Source organism: Symphodus melops, assembly GCF_947650265.1.
Source record: "Symphodus melops genome assembly, chromosome: 2".
In the NCBI taxonomy this organism is placed as follows: domain Eukaryota; kingdom Metazoa; phylum Chordata; class Actinopteri; order Labriformes; family Labridae; genus Symphodus; species Symphodus melops.
The window spans coordinates 5,287,252-5,309,620 of record NC_136692.1 but is presented as its reverse complement, the minus strand read 5'-3'; the positions used below and the strand labels follow the sequence as shown (position 1 = coordinate 5,309,620).

At 40.5% G+C, this 22,369-nt stretch overlaps 1 protein-coding gene across 1 annotated transcript; it reads right to left on the bottom strand.

The window, feature by feature from the left end:
• Positions 1–75: 75 nt before the first annotated feature.
• On the bottom strand, positions 76–3,870 carry fdx2 (ferredoxin 2). The gene is made up of 5 exons (XM_079334757.1): positions 3,660–3,870; positions 3,283–3,334; positions 1,514–1,620; positions 1,335–1,422; positions 76–1,221 (listed from the first exon to the last, which is right to left on the bottom strand). The coding sequence occupies exons 1-5, from the start codon at positions 3,844–3,846 to the stop codon at positions 1,065–1,067; spliced, it is 591 nt and encodes a 196-aa protein (XP_079190883.1). The 5' UTR covers positions 3,847–3,870; the 3' UTR covers positions 76–1,064.
• Positions 3,871–22,369: the final 18,499 nt, after the last annotated feature.

Genomic DNA, 22,369 nt, shown 5'->3' with positions numbered 1-22,369 from the left:
TAATGGAGGCATATTGCATTGCCCTTCAATAAAACGTTTGCAGAGAAAAAAAAAAGGAATAGTTAAAAAACGAAGTAACTTTTAAAATTGATTTTATTGCACAACTTTAAATAACTTTTCCATTTCTATGACATAATACACAATTGACATAAATGTGTGCGTAACTTGGACGAGTACAGTAGACATAAGTACAGAGTAGGTGTTGGTAAAGTCATCACATGGTAACATTAAGCCCACCAGCTTCATAATGAACTCCTCTCCACATGATCCGGGTTAAAGCACACCTGAAGCAAATCAACTCATCATGCCCAAATCACTCCTATCAGATATTTAACAGATATCACCTGAACATGTTTTGAAATGTTTATGTCATTCTAAAATATGATTCTTTAGCTTCTAGTGTATTGTTTTTCAAATGCACTTCATTATAATATAGGGCTGCTTCTTCTGTGTCTGGCTTCACTTCATGGCTTTTAGAGAACTTTAGTCCGCTGGTACATATACAGTAGATCAGCCATCACAACAACTACAAGAGAAATCGGTACAAAAGTAAATTATATGCCTCCTGTATCTGGCAAGTGAATCAGGGTGACAATAATGGACCGTCAGAGATGGATTAAGAACACCAGTCTGTGATAATTGTGCGTATATGAGCTTTAAGAAGGAATGTTCCGATGAACGGGAAAAACAAGATCAGCTTTGTTGTCCTGCGACTTCTCACACAAACGGCACGTCTTTAAAATTGTCTGGAATTTTAACAAGAGCAGCTTGTGACTTTGAATATTGTCAGTGCTGGCCGGAGACCTCTCCACAGAAATAAACACACCGTCAGTTATGCCACCAGGCGTTTCTCTGGAAGTAACCCAGACTCGTGTAGTGTCTGGCTCTGCAGGCAGGACCCGTCATTTGTTAACTGTGGAATTTGTCAGTTTGCTCGGCGTCTTGGAAGTTGCTACGGACTCCGCTATCCTCGCCGTGCATCTCTTCATCGTCGCCCCTTTACTCAACCAGCAAGCATGGTGTCAAGCTCACTGTCCTCCCCCTCTCTGTTTTTTGGCCTCTTCTCAGTGAGGTTTGGGAACATGCCCATCCACGTAGAAGTTCCTGGTGACTTTAGGCATGGTGAGCTCCATGCCCTCCAGCTCTCGCGTGAGAACGATCTGACAACCCAGCCGGGAGTTCTCCTGAAGCATGGGTGCCATGTCCAGCATGTCATCCTCCCTAGAGCACCGACATTTCCATCAACAATTACAGTGGCCTCCAGGCAGCTTTATCACATTAACATTGAGGTTCAAACATTGTGGTTATGGAAAACATCACAGTAGCAGACGTACCTCTCGTCAGGTTCTGGCAGTTTGTCAAAATGGGCGTCGCTCACATACACCTGACATGTTGAGCAGGCCAGTGATGCCTCACAGGCTCCTAAATAAAATCAAACAGCAGATGAACAAAAAGACCATTTCCTTTAAACAATGCCTCCATTAAATCATCGCGACACCTCCTTAATGCTCACCTTCCAGACCAATGTCATGCTTGTGAGCCAGATACAGGACGTTATCTCCCACTTTGGCCTTCACTGGAATCCTCTTGCCAGACCGATCTATATACACGACATTCACCCTAAACAGCAGTCAATCGAGAGTCATTCAGCTTTGTTAACAACCAAAGATTAGAATTTATCTGTCATGGTTTAAAACAGTACAGTAATATTGTGTTCTGTGTTAAGGAAATGCTTGATGTGGGATGAAAGTAACCTGCTGCTAGCATTTAAAAAACCTCAGAATTTATTTTTTGACCGCTTTCTTGGCCACACATCATTAATACCACTGCTGCATTCAGGTGCTGCTCGGGTGGTCCAAGCTTCCGAGTTGGGAAGTCGTTCTTCCAACTTCATTGTGTTCACATGATTTCAGTTCGGTTGAAAGTTATATTTGGGCAAAAAGTTCATGTGCAATACATGAATCAATAAAAACAAACTATGTTAACATTATTAAAACACATTTGATGATGTCAAGTTGGGAAGTTTAATTCTTTACCAAGTTCCAAATTAGAAACTCGTTTTTCCGACACCACTTGAACGCACCATACTTCTTGACAGATTGAAAGGCATATTAAAGCATTCGCCCTTTTCCAGTGCATGCTGGATAATCTATCCAATTGAGTATTGCACATTATGAATGCTGTTGTCTCTGTGACGGAGGAGCACATGAAGGGTATACCACGACGGAGCTTTCTTCAAGCAAGCTGGCTCTACAAAGCTGGAAGATGCAGTTAGACGTATCAAATATCACAACGCTGGTTATGAACTTTCTGCAGAGCGCCGGCTGTGTGCGCGCTCACATTAAAGGGGCGGGCGGGGGGGGGGGGGATTTAGCATTGTTTCTAATGATGATGACCACACGCAGAATACATCTCTTTAACAAAATGCTGCTGCTAGGCTGTTGACTAAATCATCTGGACGGTCTCATGTTACACCTATCCTTATGTCTGTACACTAGCTCTGTTTCTGTTTTGTTATTGTGATTCGACGTGTGCATAGTCAAGCTCCGGCTCATGTCAGCAGGTCCCTGAGGTCATCTGACCCGGGTCTGCTGGTTGTTCCTCACACAAACAGAAAAGGGAGACGGCCTTTGAGGTTTTGACACCTATATATTACTATATTTAGGAACCTTGTTCCCCCAGAACTTAGAGCCTTGGCCTCTGTGGAGACTTTGAAAACGCAGCTAGAGACCCACCTGTTCAATGAATTTTGATTTGATTTTATGTAACTTGTGTTACCTGTGTTCAATCCTTTAATGTGAAGCCCTTTGAGACGTCTGTCTTTGAAAGGTGCTGTACAAATAAACTTTACTAACAATAAGATAAGACCTGATGTAAGCAGTTTAATAAAGAACTGTAATTAGGTCGAATCGCCTTCAACACCATTCAACTGCAACAGAACCGGATTACCTTCTAATCTTGCTTCGTGGTACGCCCTACTGTGAAACGAATAGAACTTTTAATTCGTAAACACAGTATGCACAATATGTAGGGTGCTCATCTAGACTAGTAACATTTGTTTGTATTAACTTCAGCAATGACACAGCCCATGTTCAGCATGAGTGTTTGTGCAAAGAAAAGGGCAATGTCAGCATGACTGGGCATAAATTTAAACCATCTTTCCCTTAAGTTTAAACTTGGACAGTGTATCTCGATTGAAGAGCCAGATGTAGTTTGTGTAAGAGCTTCTAATAAGTAAATGTGTTACATGTGAATAAACCAATGAGGACACTAAAAACTCACACATCCTCCGGGTCTTCTGCGTTGGAGTTCCCATCCTGACTGTGGTGAAGACCTTAAAGAAAATGCAACAAACGTCAGCTCCTCCAGTCTCGTTATGCAAGTCTTTTAAAAGTTGCTCAAAGTTTCTCAGGACCATTGGAACCAGGAATGTCTTTGGACTGACTGTTACACAAGTGTTATTGAGTCAACTTCAGACTCTAATATGTCCTCTGACTTATTGCATGCCAAGCAAAGCTGGCATCAACAAAACTTAAACACGAGTAAAATAAAACGTGCACGTGCATCCACTTAATCTGAAGTATTGTAAACAAATATTTTACAGGAGCATTTTTACACAGCGACAGAGGCTAAAAGTGTTAGCAGGCTGCACTCCTCACCTATACTCGTCTGTAAGTGTCGATTTATTGTCTTGAAGTTGTCAAAGGAACCCCGTCTTTGAAAGTTAGCCACGCTGCCCACGCAGCCTCTTAACCTGTAGATAGGACAGGTGCTACAGTCCGGTATGACTCGAGAAAGTCTCAAAGTCAGCCCCATGCTCGACCGGACCGCAGCGGAGGCAGCCATCGTTCTGTTGTCGTCACGTGGACAAAACTGGCTAATAGCAAAATACAGTCAGTAGGATGACGTCACTGCTGTGATGCGTCGCTCTGACAGCAGAGGGCGCTGCTGACTTATAATACCGCTCAAACACGTAACATCATAGATATATAAAAACACATCTAGATAGATAGATAGATAGATAGATAGATAGATAGATAGATAGATAGATAGATAGATACTTTATTGATCCCGAGGGAAATTCAAGTTCAATCTATGCTTAACATGACTGCATATTTGCTCGAGTAAATATTCATAACGTCCCTTTTAGTGAAAGTTGACGTAAAACATCGAAAGTAAACTCCGTTAAAAGCCCCTTTTTAAAATGTGTTTTTACTGAAGTTCACAAGTTCTGGCCACAAATGTAGTTTAAGAAATAAAAGTCAAGTATTCATTCTGCAGACGTAAAAACTGTCAGTATTATTAATGTTTTAACATTGAAATTATACTTTAATTTCATAGCTTGTGGAAGGTGAGCTTATTGATCGACTTTTCTTACAAGTATCCCAGTTCTGGATGTACTATCTTGATTTTTCCAGTAACTAATATTTAAAAAAACGTCACCTAAAATAATAAAACTGAAACATTCAAATATGTGATCTTAATAAATGAAGTCACATCCCACCATTAGGTTTTTTGTTTTTCATTTTAAACCCAAACCTTTTTTTTTTTTTTTTATGTCTGTGCTGGAAATAATAAACCTTACCACAAATTATTTTAAATTCATTTATTGGCTAATTTTCCACCTTTCTGTTTCCTGTAGTCCATTTATTAGGAAATCACCTATAGGTATAACATACATCAAATTCCCAGTCCATAACTTGTGCATAAATAATAAATATTAAAAACTCTTTCAAGAATGTACACAAATAACTTGAAGCTTGACTAAATTATTGTCACACTTTGGGAAAACTTACTAAATCAATTCGATTTGACCCTTACGTCTCTGGCTGGGACATCAAGGTGTGCACACAGTATAAAGCTCATATTTCCACTAAGCCTCTTGTTTTATACTCTTCTCTTACATCTGTAAATACATGTTCTGCCGTTTTCTTTGCGTGCTGTAGAGGAGCACTAATCATGGAGAAAGATATCTGATGCAAGCTGAAAGGGAGAAAAGTGAGAGCAGCGGTGTGTGAGGAAGGAGAAGTGATGTCATGACTGGAGGCAAGTGAGTGCTCAGGTGCTCTATTCTGTCGTGACATCTGCTTTGAGAGACATGTAGTTATCCTTACAGAAAAACCCCTGATATATTAAACATATAATCCCTTTACAGAGTCATAAAACTGCAACATGAGTAGCATTGTGTTGATAATGAAATGTGATTTATAGTCTGTAGTGACTGATGAGGTCGTCTATGTTTTCAGAGTCTTTCTTATCTTTTCCTCAGTGACTCATAATGATCTGTTCTTTGGGGGACGCCCGCTCATAAAGTGGGTTTAAAGATATCCACCTGGCTCCGTCAGAGCTTCACGTCATACGAACATCTCTAAAATAAGAAAAGTGGCTCTACTTTTCTATAGTGTGTGCTGGGAGTCCACTTCACTGGTATATAGATCATTACACTTTATATACTCCATATAGTCCACATAATGAAACACAATTACACACTCATGTATGGACACTCTCACACACACCTGCACAGGGTGAGTGTCCAGGGACAGTTTACCTGCAGCTCTGTGAAGTCTACGTCATAAATCAGTGGGTCCTGGAGTGCAGGTCCTGCAGGTGCGTGTGTGCAGGTGTGTGTACGCAGAGGTGTGGTGGGTGGAGGTTGTTGCGCTTGACTTGACTATTAAGTGGCCCCTAGCTGTTCCTTTCCCCCTCACTTCTTGCTGACTATGCAGTGCAACAACTTACAGACACACGCACACACATGGTCAACAAACGCTATACGTACCAGCACCGCTTAAGCCACCCATTTGAATCCCCCAAAGGTTACCGTGTATGTACACATTTTATGTTCTCAAGGACATAAAGCATAAAAAATTGTCCCAGCATTCATTTGGTCGCCATACATCCATTCCAAACAGAGCTCTTCCTCTTGTTTTTTCTTTAAAATGTTAAAACAAGAATGTATCACGAAATAAAATAGTTGTCATTTCTTTGAGATTTTAGACCTTTTTGTTCGCGCTTCCACACCTGTAAAATAACAGACGTATAACGCCCACCAGGATTTTACACATTTGATGCAAAAGTGCAGATGTCATGATTTTACTTTTCAGCTCAACCTTTGCAAAAGACAGGAAACTGTGAACTTTGCTGAAGTTCATAGAGCAGCAATCCTTTAAAAAGAGTAAACATGTATTACAATAACTTGTAGATTATTAAGGACAGTTTATATTGAGTTGTCGGCTATTTCCCATAACAGATAAGGAACCCAAAATGTTTCAATTTCTTTAGGAGCCCTGAGTGTTTTGAAAAAAGTTACCATTAGAAACGTGGAAAACAGGAAAATTTAGATGTTCCTTTAAGAATAATTTTTCATCTTGTTCTATATGATATTTATTCATTGACCACAAATCCAAAGTAAAAATAACAAGACATGTTTCCGACTAAGATTAACTGTCCGAACCAACACATTTCTTTATGTTTGTTGTACTGCAAAAGCAGAAATACATCAACGAGCCCCTGTTGCATTTTCTTTATTTTCCATGGAAAATATACACAAGAAGAAACACATTCAGGACACAAATCGGCATGTAGCTTGCTGAGTGCTTCATACTAAGGTATCAGTGTCAGATAGAATTGGGCAATATAGCATACTGGTGTTGAGTTTATGTTGCTTGTTTAGACTTTAAGTAAAATAAAGCTCAAAACAAATCTCTGATTCAAGCTCTCTCAAAACTAAGCTCTCTTGGGTTTTTTTGAAAAGCTGGGAAAATCAGTGCAAACATCATCTTTGTCATGCTTACTCATTGTCTAAATGTAGCTCCCCCATGTTATAGTTTCTTAGTCTTTACTGTAACTACATCATCGGTCAGCTTTTTCTGTTGATTTCCCTTGAATCACATCTGTCCTTCTGGGAAAAGTCGTCTCAGAGTGAAGCAGATGTTGGACGACTGCTGTGAAGGGACTGAGGAGTTCATGCAGCAACACTTCCTTCAGATTGTCATCAACAGATGCAGCCAAGCGCTCACATTTGCAAACATTAACCTCACATTTTGTTGAGGTTGTATCTTATCTTCATCTTACTGTTAGAAACTAGTGTTTGTGCATGTTCTTCTGTGCATGTGCATACCTGCAGTCGTGCATTTGAGCAGCATTGTGCAAGCCGCCTCATGACTCCCTCCCCTCAGATGACTCACACAGACTTCAGAGAGAAACTAATTAGAAACAGGTTAAAGAAAAAAAAAAAAAGGTGCCCCTATAACCTTTCATGCTCTACCAGTGTGGGAATGCATGTTTCTAAGTCAGACACAAGGGAAACTTGCCATCAGTGTGAGTAAACACAGCCGCCTGGGAGCTGGCAATGCTTCAGCGTCTTAGTCAAACTCTTGTGATGTTTATGCGTCTGGGACACTTTCTCTCTCATGTGTCATACATCAAATGTAGGATCGTTGAAGGAGTCACCCGGGGATTGAGTTGGTGTTTGGTTGTTTGTAATTAATGACCTTTTTCACTCACAACACTAAAACATGTACTGTGGCCAGCAGTTATAGTATTTATTTTAGGCTAAAGTCTGGTTGTGGTTTCGTGGTCTCAGTGTTTCTGAGTGACGACGGTCCAGCCTGCGCTGTCCGCTAACTGGTGACCTTTGACCACAGATAGAGAAAGGCTGCAGGAGGAGGTCAAAGGATCAGGGGGGCATCAGGGGGCAACGAATTATGTCAATACATGCAAACACATCTAGAAATCACGGCTCTTTTCTAATGATGTCTTATTTGTTTTCTTAATAAATATAATGCACTTCAACTTATACACAAGGTCCTGATTTGAAAAGAGATATATACGCTGGTGAAGTGTACCGCTTAGTCTTTCTCTGAAGAGATAAAACATACAGGAGAACAAACGTTCATTTAGTTCTTATTATCCTTCCTGTTCTGCAGCTTCTAAAGGTCGTTATTTTAAAATTATAATGTGTGATTATTCATTAGTTAAACTCAATCAAGAAAGACATTGGTACAGAATGGAGACAATTTTGGGGTTGTTTTGCAAATAGAATAAGAAGGGAGGAAAAAAGACTGTTGTTTCTTACTGTAAATATCTCCTTAAAACAAGTTTAGAAATCTCTCATCAACCTAATATCACCACAGTCCCTTCTTTCTTACAGAAGATTTAAACTCACCTAAAAATGTTTATTATTTGGTTGCTCAAACAGAAAACCGATTTCACAAAACTGATTTGTTGCTCTGTCGCATACTTTTAAAAACAAGACAGTCTTTGTTGGTTTTGCATAAAATAATCATCTGTTTTTGTATTAAAGTTAATAAAGTAACGTCTCACCCCTTGAACAGTGGTTTATGGAGGTGTTGGTAGTTTTTATTTTTTTTATTTACCAATATTTGATGACTAACATCCATGTGGTTAGAAAGTGTAACAGGAAGTGGCTACAGAGACAAAATTTAGGGCTACTTTTTCCTTTTGTTGTTTTTTTTTCCTTTTTCATTTGGAAGTTCTCTAACATCACAAACCCTAATAATTAAAAAATACGACTCACCAGGACAGCGTTTTATGCCAAATCCCCGTCTTTCTCTGTAAAAGCTCCACAGTGACACATGAGTCTGTCAGTGAACCACTGGTCTCCAGGGAAACGTCAGAACTTGGAGCATTACCCTGTTGGAGTACACTGTTGTCATGGCAACAGAGTGATTGATAGTCTCCATGGGGAAGGACAGAGCTGCTGCAGCCCCCCCCCCCCCCCCCCCCCCCCCCCTCTGTTGTGCTGACAGCAGGTAAAAGATCACTTTTACTGGGATGAAGAGGGCGAGTGTGTTCGCTCACAGCTGCACAAAACGAAAAGTCAGAAAGGACACTGCATTTTTTTTTTTTAATCAATCCAAAGAAAATGTGCAAATGTTTTTGTCTGCATGTCCAGATGTTAATGAGGGCTGGATTTCCTACTCTTTGTGTGTGTGTGTGTGTGTGTGTGTGTGTGTGTGTGTGTGTGTGTGTGTGTGTGTGTGTGTGTGTGTTGTTACTGAATTACTGCTGAAAAAGCGACAGTAATTGACCCTCCATGATCTAGACGTGGCCTCAGTAAAACATTTAGTCCATAACACTGTAAAATGTGTCTCTGGGGACGGAGAGGTGTTAACTCCATGACAAACTGGACACTGTTTCTCTCCACAGGATCCCAGTACCACTTTTCATTGCGGCTGTAAATTGTCTGTATTTCAGCAGTGTATTTCCAAATGAATGACGGCTCCATAGAAAAGTTCTTTGTGTGGTCACAGTGGATTGGCTTTACATGCAGGGGTCATTTCATTTACTTTAAAATAATTAACATGCTGCAGATGTACAAACTCTGCCGTATACTCAGTTTTTTTTTCTTAATGGAGGATCACACTTTCTGTTCATGTTGAATTCATGAACTTAAAACAAACACAGTTGTTTGTCCTATTTGTTAAACTGAACATTTGGTGCTTCAATAATATGAATTGCTTTTTTATCAAGTTTCTATTTTAAAACACAGGTCCCGGTCTTGAATAGTTTCTCTTTTTCGTCAGATAAAAATGTCTGCCCCAAGCTACAAAAACATTTCTGAAAAGACTCGTACTCCAAAAATGTCAGAAGTAAACCAGCGTTCACCCTTTAAAGTGTTATTCTTCCTTGATAGAAAAGACGATGCAGTTCGCAAGCCTACAAAACAAACCTCTAAGAGCACCAACACGCATCAATCATGTTATTATGCTCCTCACTCTCTGATAATACTATCACATTTTTCAGCTGCATCTGAAGTATCCATTTAACTTCCAAGAAAAGCACAAATCAGACACATTGGTCTCAGCTATTCTTTCTGCTTTTCCTGGCTAACTGTTCTCACGTCTCTCATTTCCAACCACACGTTCTCCCTTTCCACTCCTGTATCTTACATCAACCCTCATCCCTCATACGCTTTGTCACCAAAACAACTTTTTTTTTGTTAAGAATCAGACAGACATGTCTGTAGAATAGCTAGTCTAAACATTGTTATCAGTTATCAAAGGACCCAACATCCCAGCACAGGAAACCGACTTTGAGTGTGTGGCTCTTCTGTTCTTTTATTGTTGCATGACTTGACAGCTGCGTGACAGTGCTTGCGTTAAAGGGTACATAGTTATAGCATACCAATGTGTACCTTTGTGACAGATGTTTTGAAGTCACTAATTTGGAGTCTTCTTCGAAGGAAACAGTCATCAGAGGAACATTCATAATCCACAGGGGCAGCAATAGCTTAGTCCATTGTGGGCTGCTGAGTTGCCAGTACAAGACCCAGTATTGCAATTGGTCTGGTCCCTGGGATGTAGGTTGATTCCCAGAGTACTGCTAGGGTGCCCTTGCAAGGCAGGTGCTGGTGCGTCAGTCCCTGTGCAGCTCCCTCACTATGAATATCAAATGTGTCACTTTGAATCTTTGCTGGGGAAATGATAACAGGCTGTTTCTGCAGCCTGCGTTTAAATGTTCATGCCTGGCATCTACCCCAAAGGCGGGGGTTATGACAATAAGAGATAATCAATCTTATAACCGTCTTGTTTGCTTTAAAAATAGAAAAGCATTTTTTTTTGCCTGTTTAATTAACATCTAATATATACACAACCAAGCTTTAATGATGGCTGCACAATCATCCAGCAAGAAGGGACATTTCTCCTGCTAAAGTGTCATTTAAAAAAAAAAAAAAAAAAAGGAACACTCTCGAAAAAGAGTTTTTTTCCTGGTTAAATAATAATAAAAAAGACATTTTGTGCATCTCCATTTTATTGGGGAGAACACATTAGTTGCATCTACCCTGTGGCTGAGGGGACAAACTAATCAGATGTTTCTCTGATGGTCTCATTGAGTTTTGTGAAGAGGCCTCAGTATTAATGTCAGTCTGCTTCATTACCAGCTAAAAACCACTCAAAGGAGCTTAAATGTCATCTGGGGGAGAAAATAAATTCATAAAAATAAAAGAAAGAAAGAAGGGCTTGGGTGATTTTACAACAAAGTTTACAGGTCTGCAGGTAGCGCAGCATTAAAGTCTTCAACACTCAACTGGCAACTGAAAGACATTAAATACACATCCTGAGGACCTGCTTTGCAGTGGTTTGGAGAATCTCAACAGATGTGAAACTATTTGCAGCTCTGCATACAAACAGCTCTGGCTTAAGTTGTTTTGCAGTCTTGAAATGAATCTGGGCCGACAGAGCACAAACGAGCTGCGGTGGATTTTGTCCACCACGTTTTTCGATTGAATCTGGTTTTCTCTCTCATGTTGATGTTTGTACTGAAAGCTTAGTTACGGTTTAAGACATGTGAGAAGATTATCTTTAAGAGAGATGTGGTGGTTTAAGATTTAAGCAACGCTGAAGCAAACTTCAACAAAGCCTTCTTTCTTTTAACATCTCAAGTTTTTGTTTTTTTGCAGCAGGCTGGAGGAGGATTATGACAGGAAGGATTTATGAGAAAAAGGATCGCAAAGCATGCAAAGGAGAAAGAGAGAAGACTATACTGGGTCAAACTAAACTAAGGAAAAGTCATCAAGTTCAAATTGGCTTCAAAATCTCATTAGATTCTGCTTTTAGACGAGACGGGCCTACATACAGGCACACATCTGGGTTCCTTAACGCTGAACCTGTTTCAGTGATAGAAATTCTTCAAGCAGAACTCTTGCTTTATCTCTGAGTAAAGGCCATATTGCACCCCTTCCTAAGCGTGTCCACACACACACATTCACACTTCTACAAAAGGACAGGGAGGTGATGATAAAAGTCTGGCAACTGGCGGTTGAACGGTCTGGTGTATCTGCACTGGGCAGCAGTTCCTGTCACTGCACAATGTGAGTTATTACTCTGGGGTTTCCTGAAGACAAGGTCACAGAAGCACTCAATGTATAAATACACTGTACGTACACAAAACCAGGAGGGGATTTGACTCATGTGTTTTTAATCTCCTCTTTATCTCAATATAGTGAATTCAAACAGACATACTGTAAATAAAGCTGTCGCGAGGGATCCCATCAAAACCAGACAGCAGACACTTCAGGAGGTGACGTGGTGTGAACAGGTGTGGCAGACGCTACTGTACAACAGATCCACAATGCAGGTAGTCATACGCATTCCAAGACATGAACACACAGAGCCGCGCGGATCGCATCTAAACAGACACTCATACCCAGACAGACGGGGAAATGAGCATACAGTACACATCACACACACAAACACATGTGGGGTCCTATAATTATCCTCGTATCTTTACCTCATGCTTTCTCTCAAGTCTAGAAGGTAACACCTGGTCACATTACTTCATAAAGACTAAAATAAATCTGCACAAATGAGCAAACAAGCAGTCAGACTCTTAGTCAAGCCATGTCAGTTTATTTTTAGATTTTGTTAAGAAAAATTAAATAAGATTATCAATTTTAAAACTAAACGCTAAAAATGTTATAAAATTTAAGAAATTAGAAAAACAGAGAAATAAAGGAGGCGTGTCCTCGCAGGAAATTAAGCCACAAAGAGTGTCTGCCAAATCTGTGGTTGCTCAGTCATTTCACCAAAACCCATTAAGAGTAATCTTGTCTTTTTTTAAGTAACTGCATAGATGGGGGTCTATGCTGTAAAAGGGGAGGGAGTACACAACACATTCCTCTGATGGAAGATATACAACTGTGGCGAGTTCAATAGTGTCCGACCAAAATGTGGAAAATCCCTGCATGGAAATTCATTACAAATTATTCAGTCATTCCTCGAGGCGTTTCCTCACACAAAGAATTAATGTTTCTTAATAGAGTTAGCGATTGGTTCATGAAATGTAATAAAGAGTTATTAGAAACATCTTCACTATTTTTCATTTTATTATACTACATTTGTTTTTAATTTTTTTATAAAAGAAAAATGTTTTTTTTTTCTTTAGCCTAGAGCACAAGTTATCTATTCATGCCACATCATTCCCATATTTCTTATTTTGGTTGGCACATTTTAATTTGTCCTGCTTAAAAAACACAACATGGGTTGCAGTAATAGGTTAACAGGTTAATAGGTTAACAGGTTGTAGTAACCTGACATGTGTTTTAGTGCATGTTACATCTGTGAAGCAACTGCAAAGACTAGCTTACTGTTTCAGCTATATACTGTGCTACATAATGTTGTTGGGTTTAGGAAACTACACACTTTAGCTGGCTAGCTAACAGTAGCATTGCTTGCTAGATGGGTAAAGTGCGTAGTTTGTAGAGCTTCCCTCGTATATGTACTTGGCAATAAATCTGATTCTGAGCTTAGCTTTATACAGTATCTCCAGCTTCAAAGGCATGCCAGTTCTTTTAATGTTATTGATGCGCTAACTTAAATTCTTGACTTTGAATTGTTCAGTTAAATAGGTTCATAGGCTACTGGCCAATAATGGACTGTTAGTTGCAGGCTTTAGATGTTTGTAAGCTAAAGTTACTGGCGGAGAGTTTAAAGGACAGACGTTCGGTCCAGCAGCGTGGCGTCTTGGATCATATTTCTTTCTTGTTGGCACTCTGCCACCTTAAACTCTCCTTCTGGATCTTTCCTGTGTTGCAAATACCAAATGTCAGAGGCCTACATGGCGGTAGGCTGTCAATCAAAGTCATGTTGCCCCTTATGTAGAGACGCAAGCAGATGATTTTTTTTTTTTGTACAGCTCTTTTCTGCTGATGTAGCTTCTTCCCCTCACAGAAAGATGAAGAGTTGATATGTTTAGTGTCTACTCAAGTGTTCATCTTAGCCATCTGTTTGCAGTATGAAGGCACGCTTGATGACAAACCACAATACCAGACATGCAAGCAGAAGCAACAGGCAGATAAAAAAAAAAGTGTGCTTTCACCAAGTTTTGCTCTGTGCACTCAAACAACAGCTATAATAAAACGTTCATGTGTTTATAAATGGGCTTTTTCTGTAATTCTTAATAATGATTCATAAGAAACCACAGTGGAGGAGGATATGCCAGTTACTAAGACTTCACTCCTTCATGATTTTGACTCCCACCATGCCAATAATGGCTCTTGTTTTCTTCCCAACTCCCATTTCCAACATGTGTTTCATGTTGCTATGTTGAAAGGCGTTTGCTGGAAAACCCCTTGTAAGGACTCGCCATAAACAAGCTAGGTTCAAACACTTGCATCTTTTTCAATCTTCTCTCTCAGTCTTTTTTTTTCTCCCTTAGTTAATGAATGAAGTGTGGCTCATTGCCCATCTCTCTCAGACCCATCTTTAGGTCTGTTAAAAACAGATACCATCTACGAGTCCCGGAGCATCATCCTTCACTGTTATCAACAAAGGCCTCTTCAGACCTCCTTCATCGACATCTACAGGGGTCTTTCTGTCCTCCCACACCCCCACACTGGCCATAAAATGGGTGAGTATGTGTCACCTCCACCCTCTTTGTCCTTATCTATCCCTGCAGGTTTCAATTGACTATCTGCTGATCTATCTCATCTTAAAGTCAAACACGCAGAGACTTTAAAACAGGAAGGCATTTTCAGGGCCCATTAATGCTTTCATGATATTCAGTTGGAGGGTGAATGGAAATGGAGGATTTACTATATTGTGTTATTGTTCTGGCAAGTGCCTGTGTGAATGTTTTCGGGGGTGTTCAGTTCAGCGGGTTCTGTCTGTGTGAGGTAAATCACTCCGTTCCCGGGTATACAGAGCACAGCAGGCCGCACCCACAAACCACACTCTCCTCTGGCTGGCTTACAGTCTTACCAGGGTGCAGGGCCAGTTGGAGTCCATACATCTTGCCTTCTTATGTTTTCTCTAGAACTCATTGTTTCTCCCTGACATGTGCTTTGGCAAGGCCCTCCCTGTAAAAAAAAAAAAAAAAAAGAGTGAAGTCCCAATCCCCCCCAAAAAAGGGAGGAAAGGAAGGCAAAATGAGGAAGAGCGGAGCATTAATAAAGTGAAAAATTGAAAGAGAGAAAGAAAAAAGGGGGCCTCTATGACGCCTCACACCCGCCAACTCCAAACCCACAAAGAATGAGATTGGAGGAAAGAGTCATGAAGACAGGGAGAGGAGGCGAGTGAGGAAAGAGGGGCTTACGAAAATGACTGTGGATGAACGCAATCTTTAATAAAGAGAGAGCCTTTGGTTTCTGCTGTGGCTTGTAATGGCTCCAGTTGTCTCGAATGAAGACTGAACAACACAGTTTGTTTATCCAGAGAAGTGAGTCTTGCAAGCTTCACAGCTTGTATCATCATCATCAGTGATGACAGTGTGTGTTCTTAATGGACATTTATTGCTCTGCTTTTCTCTTTGCAAGAATCTGTTGTCAACCGCACAGAGTCAGAGCAATTCAAACTTGTCTTTTATATCTTCTTGAAATGTACTAAACCTGAAAAATGCAACAACACAGTTGTGTAAGAGGGTAGGTGCCTAGCATAGTGTAAATAAATATCGATAAGGTCTTGTTATCGTTTCCCATTGGTTTGTGAAGGGGGCACTTATAGCCCGTCAGTGGCATTCATCATATTGGAAATGTTGTATCCACTGAACTTTTTTTTTTTTTTTTTTAATAATTCCATTCAGAAGATTTATAACAGAGAGTCAGAGTTGTTATTTGACTAATGTTAGACTCAGAGTCTGGAAACTTAACCTACCTGTAACCACAGCCTCAGGAACTCAGGAACTGGAAGAATTTTGGAAATGCCTCTCTCCCTCCCTCTCCCTCTCCCTCTCTCTCTCTCTCTCTCTCTCTCTCTCTCTCTCTCTCTCTCTCCTCCCTCCCTCCATCTCTCTCTCTCTCCCTCCCTTCTTCTCTCACTCTCTCTCTCTCCCTCCCTCCTTCTCTCTCTCGTTCTCTCCCTCCCTCCTTCTCCCTCTCTCTTTGTCTAATTTTTCACATATGCTAAAAACTAAATTCCATGTCATTGAAGCTGCACTAAGCAGAATTGGATTACTTAAAGTGGTGCACGTGTAAACAGAGGCCCTTGTTTAATGTCACTACAGTCAAAGGTCATTAATGACCAGTGTCACTACCCACACACACTTTGTCTTCAGAATGTGCTCACTCTGTAGGAGTGCAAAGAAACTTTGGAGGAGTTGATATTGAGAACGAGGCTTTTCCTGGCTCTAAATCAGAAGCTGTCTGCGCTCAGCACAGCACTGCTGGATTTAAGCTTTTTCAGAGTCTCTTTTGGCGCTGAAGGTGTCTGGTTGTGTCGATTTTTTGCTTCTTGCATGTTAGTTGATGGTGTTTTATTATGTTTACACAGTAGTTTATTCAAACCAATGCATTATGTCTAAAGCCTGGCCCACACAAGATTTAAAAATCTTAACAGATGTTGAAAATGTGACAGACCCCACACATGATGACAAATACAGTAACGATAGATTTAATGGTTTTAGTCTGATACAGTGTGGAAAGCCACCCACACACGTTTAGGTGAACTTCAAGACTCCCGATTCTCAAAAGTGGAAGTCGCAAATTTAAATTAAACACTGTGGATGATAGGCGGGAATATAAAGATTTATAAAGATATAATATACAGATAAAAAAAAAGAACTATGTATGAAGTCCTGGAGATAACGTGAACATATACTCAACATGCTCATCCAGAAAAACAGCTGCAATGTGACAAAAATGTATTTCTCTATATGGCAATGTTTCGAACACACTATAATAAATGTAAATAAATAAATATTGGAGCCTGGCAGTATAGGAGCTGTCTTTCTCTTTGTTTTCAGTGTGCTTGTAGGTCTCCCAGTCAACTTGCTAACCATCGTTTGGCTATGGTTTTGTTACACATGACAATCTTTACTTTGTTTAATCAGAAGGTGTCAAAAATTGGCTTGACTTTCTTGTAGTGTATAACCAGATTATTGGTTTTGCAGCATTTTGTGATAAAGAAAATATGATCATTACGCTCTGGTCTTTATTTTTTGAAATAATATTTTACCTGAAACACTGCCTTACACTACTTGTAGTCAGTCACCAAATTGACCGTGTTGCACAGTGGGTGTGCAGATGTTCACCACATTTGCATCGTTAAGCACAGAAGTCATCCAAATGAATCCATCATTAAAAAAAGTCCCCAGACACCAATTCCTCCAATTACCCACTACTCAAGCTAAGATGTGGGACAGCCTTCCTCTTGATTGGAAATCTGCTTAAAGTTTAAGTTTTGTAGTTAATTTGACTGCTTTAGGAGCAGTTAGCTGTAGAGATCATAGCCACATAAACCAAAACCACAAAAGAACCCAACCAGCGTTAATGAAGCACAGATGAGGAGATGGGCTCATTAAACACACGCAGTATTACCCTACAGTAATGCTTGAACAACCAAAACATTTACAGTACACTGCAGAGAGTGTCACAGTGTTAGTTTGGACTCTTAAAAGTTACCTTTGTGTCTGTGAAAGATTTAACATTTAAAACTTTTTGAAGTTTGTTTTCCCCTGACATTGCAAGACTAGCTTTACTTATTTGCTACTATTTACATTTATAGTGTGGCATTCAAATTGAGCAAATGATGAAATACATCTTCCACCACTGCTTCTTCTTTTTGCCTTGTCTGTAAAATATTAGGGCTCGCCTCAAGTAAATTCAAATCATGCCTATCTGGAAGACAACATGCTGTCATGTGTTTCTGCAGAAATTAGATTTGTATGCAGAGATGGTTTGTAGTCAGAAAACACAGGCTATAAATGAGGTGGTCCCTGTTTCTTAATCAGAACGTAATCTTCGTCAGTGCTGCTGTCCTCCCTCCCAGTTACCCGTTTTATTTCATCCCCCAGCCTCTTATCATGACGAGCTGTCATCGGCCCTGAGGTAACCAGCATGAGTGAGGTCATCAGAACATCTGAGACAGCAAAAACAGTCCATGCAGGTGATTCCCAACACAGAAAGAAGATAGATGTACAAAACAGAAAACCTCTAAACGCTCAGGTTCTCCGGCCTCGAATTGATCACCATTTCCTTCATAAATCACAAGAAAAGTTTCTGAAGATTGTAAACCACCAAAAGTTTGTATCCTGAAAAACTTGTGCAGTTGGGAACCGAGGTGTAACTGTCACATCCCCGGGTTAAGTGTTCTGTTCATTTCTGTTTCCCTCATGTATCATGGCCTGTTTTGTGTTTTACTTTGTTACTTACCCTGTGTCTCGTTTCAGGTCTGTTGGCTGCATGCACTTCCCCCAGTGTTTCCCGGTCTGCTGATTACCTGATGTGTCTCACCTGTGTCTTGTTAACTCCACCTCCTGTTCAGTATTTAACGTCTGCCTTCCCCTCACTCGGTGCCAGTTCGTCTTGTCTCTTCGTCACAGCATTTCCATTCTTCTGTTTGGCCTTCTGATCTGACCCAATGTGTTTTTGACCTCAAATTTCTGCCTGCTGTTTTTGTACTTCTGCCTGGACTGATTGACTACCGTGTACCAAACCCTGCCTGCAAATAAACGGCTTGTAAAACTGCCTGAGTCTCATCTGGTCGTGATAGTAACAAAGTATATGACGGAACAAAGACGTGGGACATGTCCTTCAAAAGAAAATAGCAACTTTTTATCCGGACATACATCTTGAACCCTCTGAACGCAGCTCCCACATTTCGGTCCTGACCCACCAGCAGAAAAAAACAGTGCTCTACAGTATCATATGAAGTAAAAAAAAAAAAAGATAAAAGACCGTCATACTAAATTACAAATACAAATTAGTTCAACTAAATCAAGTAATATATTTGTTTCTTAAATCTATTTTTCCTGGAGTGGATGCCAAAAAAGCCTTTAAGTAATAAATTAAAGGGATAGCATTGTCGGTACAGAAGGACTTCCCTTTGGGACTAGGTTTCTATCCACACCACAGCTCTGTATTCTTCCACACAGCAGCGTACAGCTGTAAAGGTCAGCAGAAGATCAGAAAACACATTATTACAGAAGCAACAAATTACTGCTCAGTGTAGACAAGAGGAAACTTTATTGTACCAGAGACACAAAAGAACTTCTTCCTGACACTGAATGTTGCCATTACATGAAGGTGAGGAGTTGCAGAAATGGGTATAATATGTATGGATATTACATATGATACTAATCCACACAGTTAAATGTGGAAGATTCATTGGGTTTAAAGTGATCAACAAGTGGGAAAGGGAAATCTGGACTCATGAGAGAGACTTTTTGGAGCTTGAATCTACTTCCAAAGGAGAGTGCTGACAATGATAATGGTCTCTTGAAAACACAGCTGTCTGATTTGGACAAAGTGTACAGGCAGTAGCATCTGCAACGGTGGTGAATGTGCTGCTAATCATGGCTATCTCTCTGTGAAAAAATCTAAATAATTGACAATTTTCACATTTGGGGACTCGTGTTTTTCTTTTTTAGATGTATTTTTTTCCTTTGATTGGATGGTGTAAAGTGTCAGAGAGCTAAGAGAGAGAGAGAGTTGGGAATGACAAGCAGGAAAGGAGCCACAGGTTGGATTCGAACCAGGAACTATAGCCTGTGTACACTAACTGTTAGGCTACTGGCGCCCAGACTTTATTGAGACAAGCAAACACACCAGACAAACATAAAGTCACAATAAGTGGGAAAACACCATAGATTCTGTCTTTGTTGATCGGCTATGTTTGTGAACTTCCCACATATATTAATATCTTTCCTCCATAAACGTGACCTAATCCCAACCACAGTGTGCTTAGATTCCCAGAACACCATAGAACAACAGAACGACTGAGGTGCTATTATTTTTAAAGCTCAGAGGACACGATTACTCAGAAGGCAAAGAAAGACTGATTAGAAGCAGCCTTACACACTCAGAGGTGTTAAAAAAAGGGCTTCTTTTAGGGTGTTTGTAATCACCGGGGACAATTCTCATCCTTCTCTTGTGATAGAAAACACATCTCCTCATCTCCACTGTTGTATCCTGGGAGAGTTTTTTCACTGCCGCAGAGAACATCTGGAGCCAGTCACTCCACCGCTGGCTGCTGAGAGCGATGCTAATGGAACATGTGAATGTGTTACAGGAGATCTGCCTCAAACAGCTGCTATTGGCTCAATTACATATTTGGCTGGAGAGCAGCAACGTGCTAACTCTTCACGCATTCTCCTTGAATTGTGTAAATTGACGTTAATACGGCCCTTAAGAGCCGGGGCAGAGGGCCACAGAGGACTACAAGGGTTCACGTTTAAAAAAGAAAAAAATGTTAGATTCAGATGAGGGCTTGAACAGGAGTGGGTGGGGCACTAAAGAGGGAATGAGGTACATTTAAAGAATGAAAACAAGCACTCAGGAATTACCATTAAGAGCCTGAGGTCAAAGGTGAGAGATACTGTTGCTGAACTTTGTTTCCTGTGAAACCTCTGCTTTTGAGAGACCATGATTCTACCTGTCTGTCAGGCCTGGGGCAGTGTTACAACCATACACACACACACGCACGCACTCACTCAAAAAGAAAATAAAGGCATGCCATAACACGTGAAAATATACATCCTTGAAAATGGGTCAATGCTATCCCAGAAAACACCACGGCCACCTTTAAATTTCCTGTAGAGATGTGAAAGGTCAGGCACACGGAAGTGTTTATCAACCAGTGAAGCGCCATCAGGCAAATCACATGAGCAATTAAGGAGCGGTGTGTCGAGAACTAAAATAAACCAGTGGCCCCGATTGGAAAAATATACAAACATGGCCTGGAGATGTAATCGGCTTTGTTCCCCTAATCGCTCCCCCATGTCCTGCAGGAATGTATGCTTAGAAAGAGAAATGGCTCAAAGTGAAATGGAGCATTGCCCTGTAAATGACTAATGTGTGATTTGAATGTGGCAGTGTCACAACAATCACTTAAGGAAGTGTTAAACGGAGACAGAGATGTGATGACAGTAGCTAGTTGCTACAGTGCTCATTTTTTCTGGGTAGCATAGATGCCCTAAACAGAGATGTCCAGAATGAGCATAAAATTGTCAGCTGTCCTGGAGGAAACAGAATTTGGGCGAATGCCTGGAGAGAGATGTCCATCTGTCCTCTGTTTCCATTAGTCTCATCCATTTATTACCAACCAGTACACGAAGCACCAATCATGGGAAAGTGAGAACCATCATCTTTTCCCCTCTTATTTGAAATGACCATGACTGAGCAATCAGACTCAGACCATGTGTACTTTCATGTGTTTCTGACTGCATGAATAGAGGCTGAAGAGATTTGAAACATTTTCCAGTTTCCTCTCCCTGCTGACGGAATCATTTCCCGTCTGAATTCCTTTTATCTCTGCAAAAGACATTGACAACATAATAGAAAACGATTCTGGAGTACAATGTTGCATGTTATTGAGCCATGCATGGACAAATGACAAAAGGATAGCTTTAAACAAACTGCTTTGTATGATGCCACGTCACAAAGGATGTTTCATGTAAAATAGTTTGATTGTTTCAAAGGGCCATGCTCTTTTCGAAAAAGCCTGCTGAGGCATAGAGAGAAGTGAGATGCCATAATCCTCCTCTCTCAAAGGATCTATTTTAATTCATAAAAAGTGACGTGATTTAAAGGCAATATATTTTACTCCTCAGCAGGTACAGAAAAGAAATAAAGTATCGTCACAGTTCAGTTCAATTTGTAGACTTAAAGCCATCAAAGTCTGTGAGCTGGGTCAGAGGCTGAGTCTGGCAAAGCCATAAAACTGGTGGCACACACATGCACAGACATGCACACACGTCAAACAAGAGTTCACGCTTATACCCCTCAGAGATGTCTTTGTCGGAGCAGGAAGTCTGCTGTCTGCTCTCGTCATCGTCAGACAGCTCAAAAGAATAGATTGACTCCACAGCAGGACCTCTTTTGGGTTCTTCGAGGAGGGGCAGTGGAGCTCACTAATGTGCGGTGCATCCAGAATGTGTCAAGCAGGGACCCAAAACTGGTTAAAAAAAACTATTTAGAACCCACATCGTTTAAAATCCTTTATATTGTATCTTAAGGCTGAGTTTTTTTTTATGGTTTTCATTGGTATTTTCTTTCTTATAAATGTGGTTTGTGTCTGTTTCTATTGTTTTATTGTAAATACATTGTGGAGGCAGCTTTGTGTGCAACACTTTGAGTCCAAGACAAATTTTCCCCAGAGGAAAATAAAGTGTACCATGCTGTCTCGAAGTCGCTCTTCTAGACCAGACCCTTCAGTCCACCAAATGTTAAAGACTCCTCCCCCGGCGATGGGGAGCAGAGAACACAGCAAACTGTGTAAACTCGACCTCCATCCTGTCATGAACCGGCGTAGACGTGGAAGATTCAGGTAACATGAGCTGGACCAACTTCTACCATCTGGAAACACAAGAGTTCAGCAGGCTCCTTAGCTGAGGAGAGCTGAGGCAAAGGCACAAAGTTACAGTCGACAACCATCATCATGGACATTATGGCCATTGGATGGTTGCAGACCAA

What these genes read in the sequence shown, in the direction of transcription:
- fdx2 (XM_079334757.1), bottom strand. Translation starts at nt 3,846, where the DNA reads ATGGCTGCCTCCGCTGCGGTCCGGTCGAGCATGGGGCTGACTTTGAGA. An exon ending in ACACTTACAGACGAGTATAG is followed by an intron (nt 3,335 to 3,659) that starts GTGAGGAGTGCA and finishes ATTTTCTTTAAG; the next exon opens with GTCTTCACCACAGTCAGGAT. An exon ending in GCATGACATTGGTCTGGAAG is followed by an intron (nt 1,423 to 1,513) that starts GTGAGCATTAAG and finishes GATTTTATTTAG; the next exon opens with GAGCCTGTGAGGCATCACTG.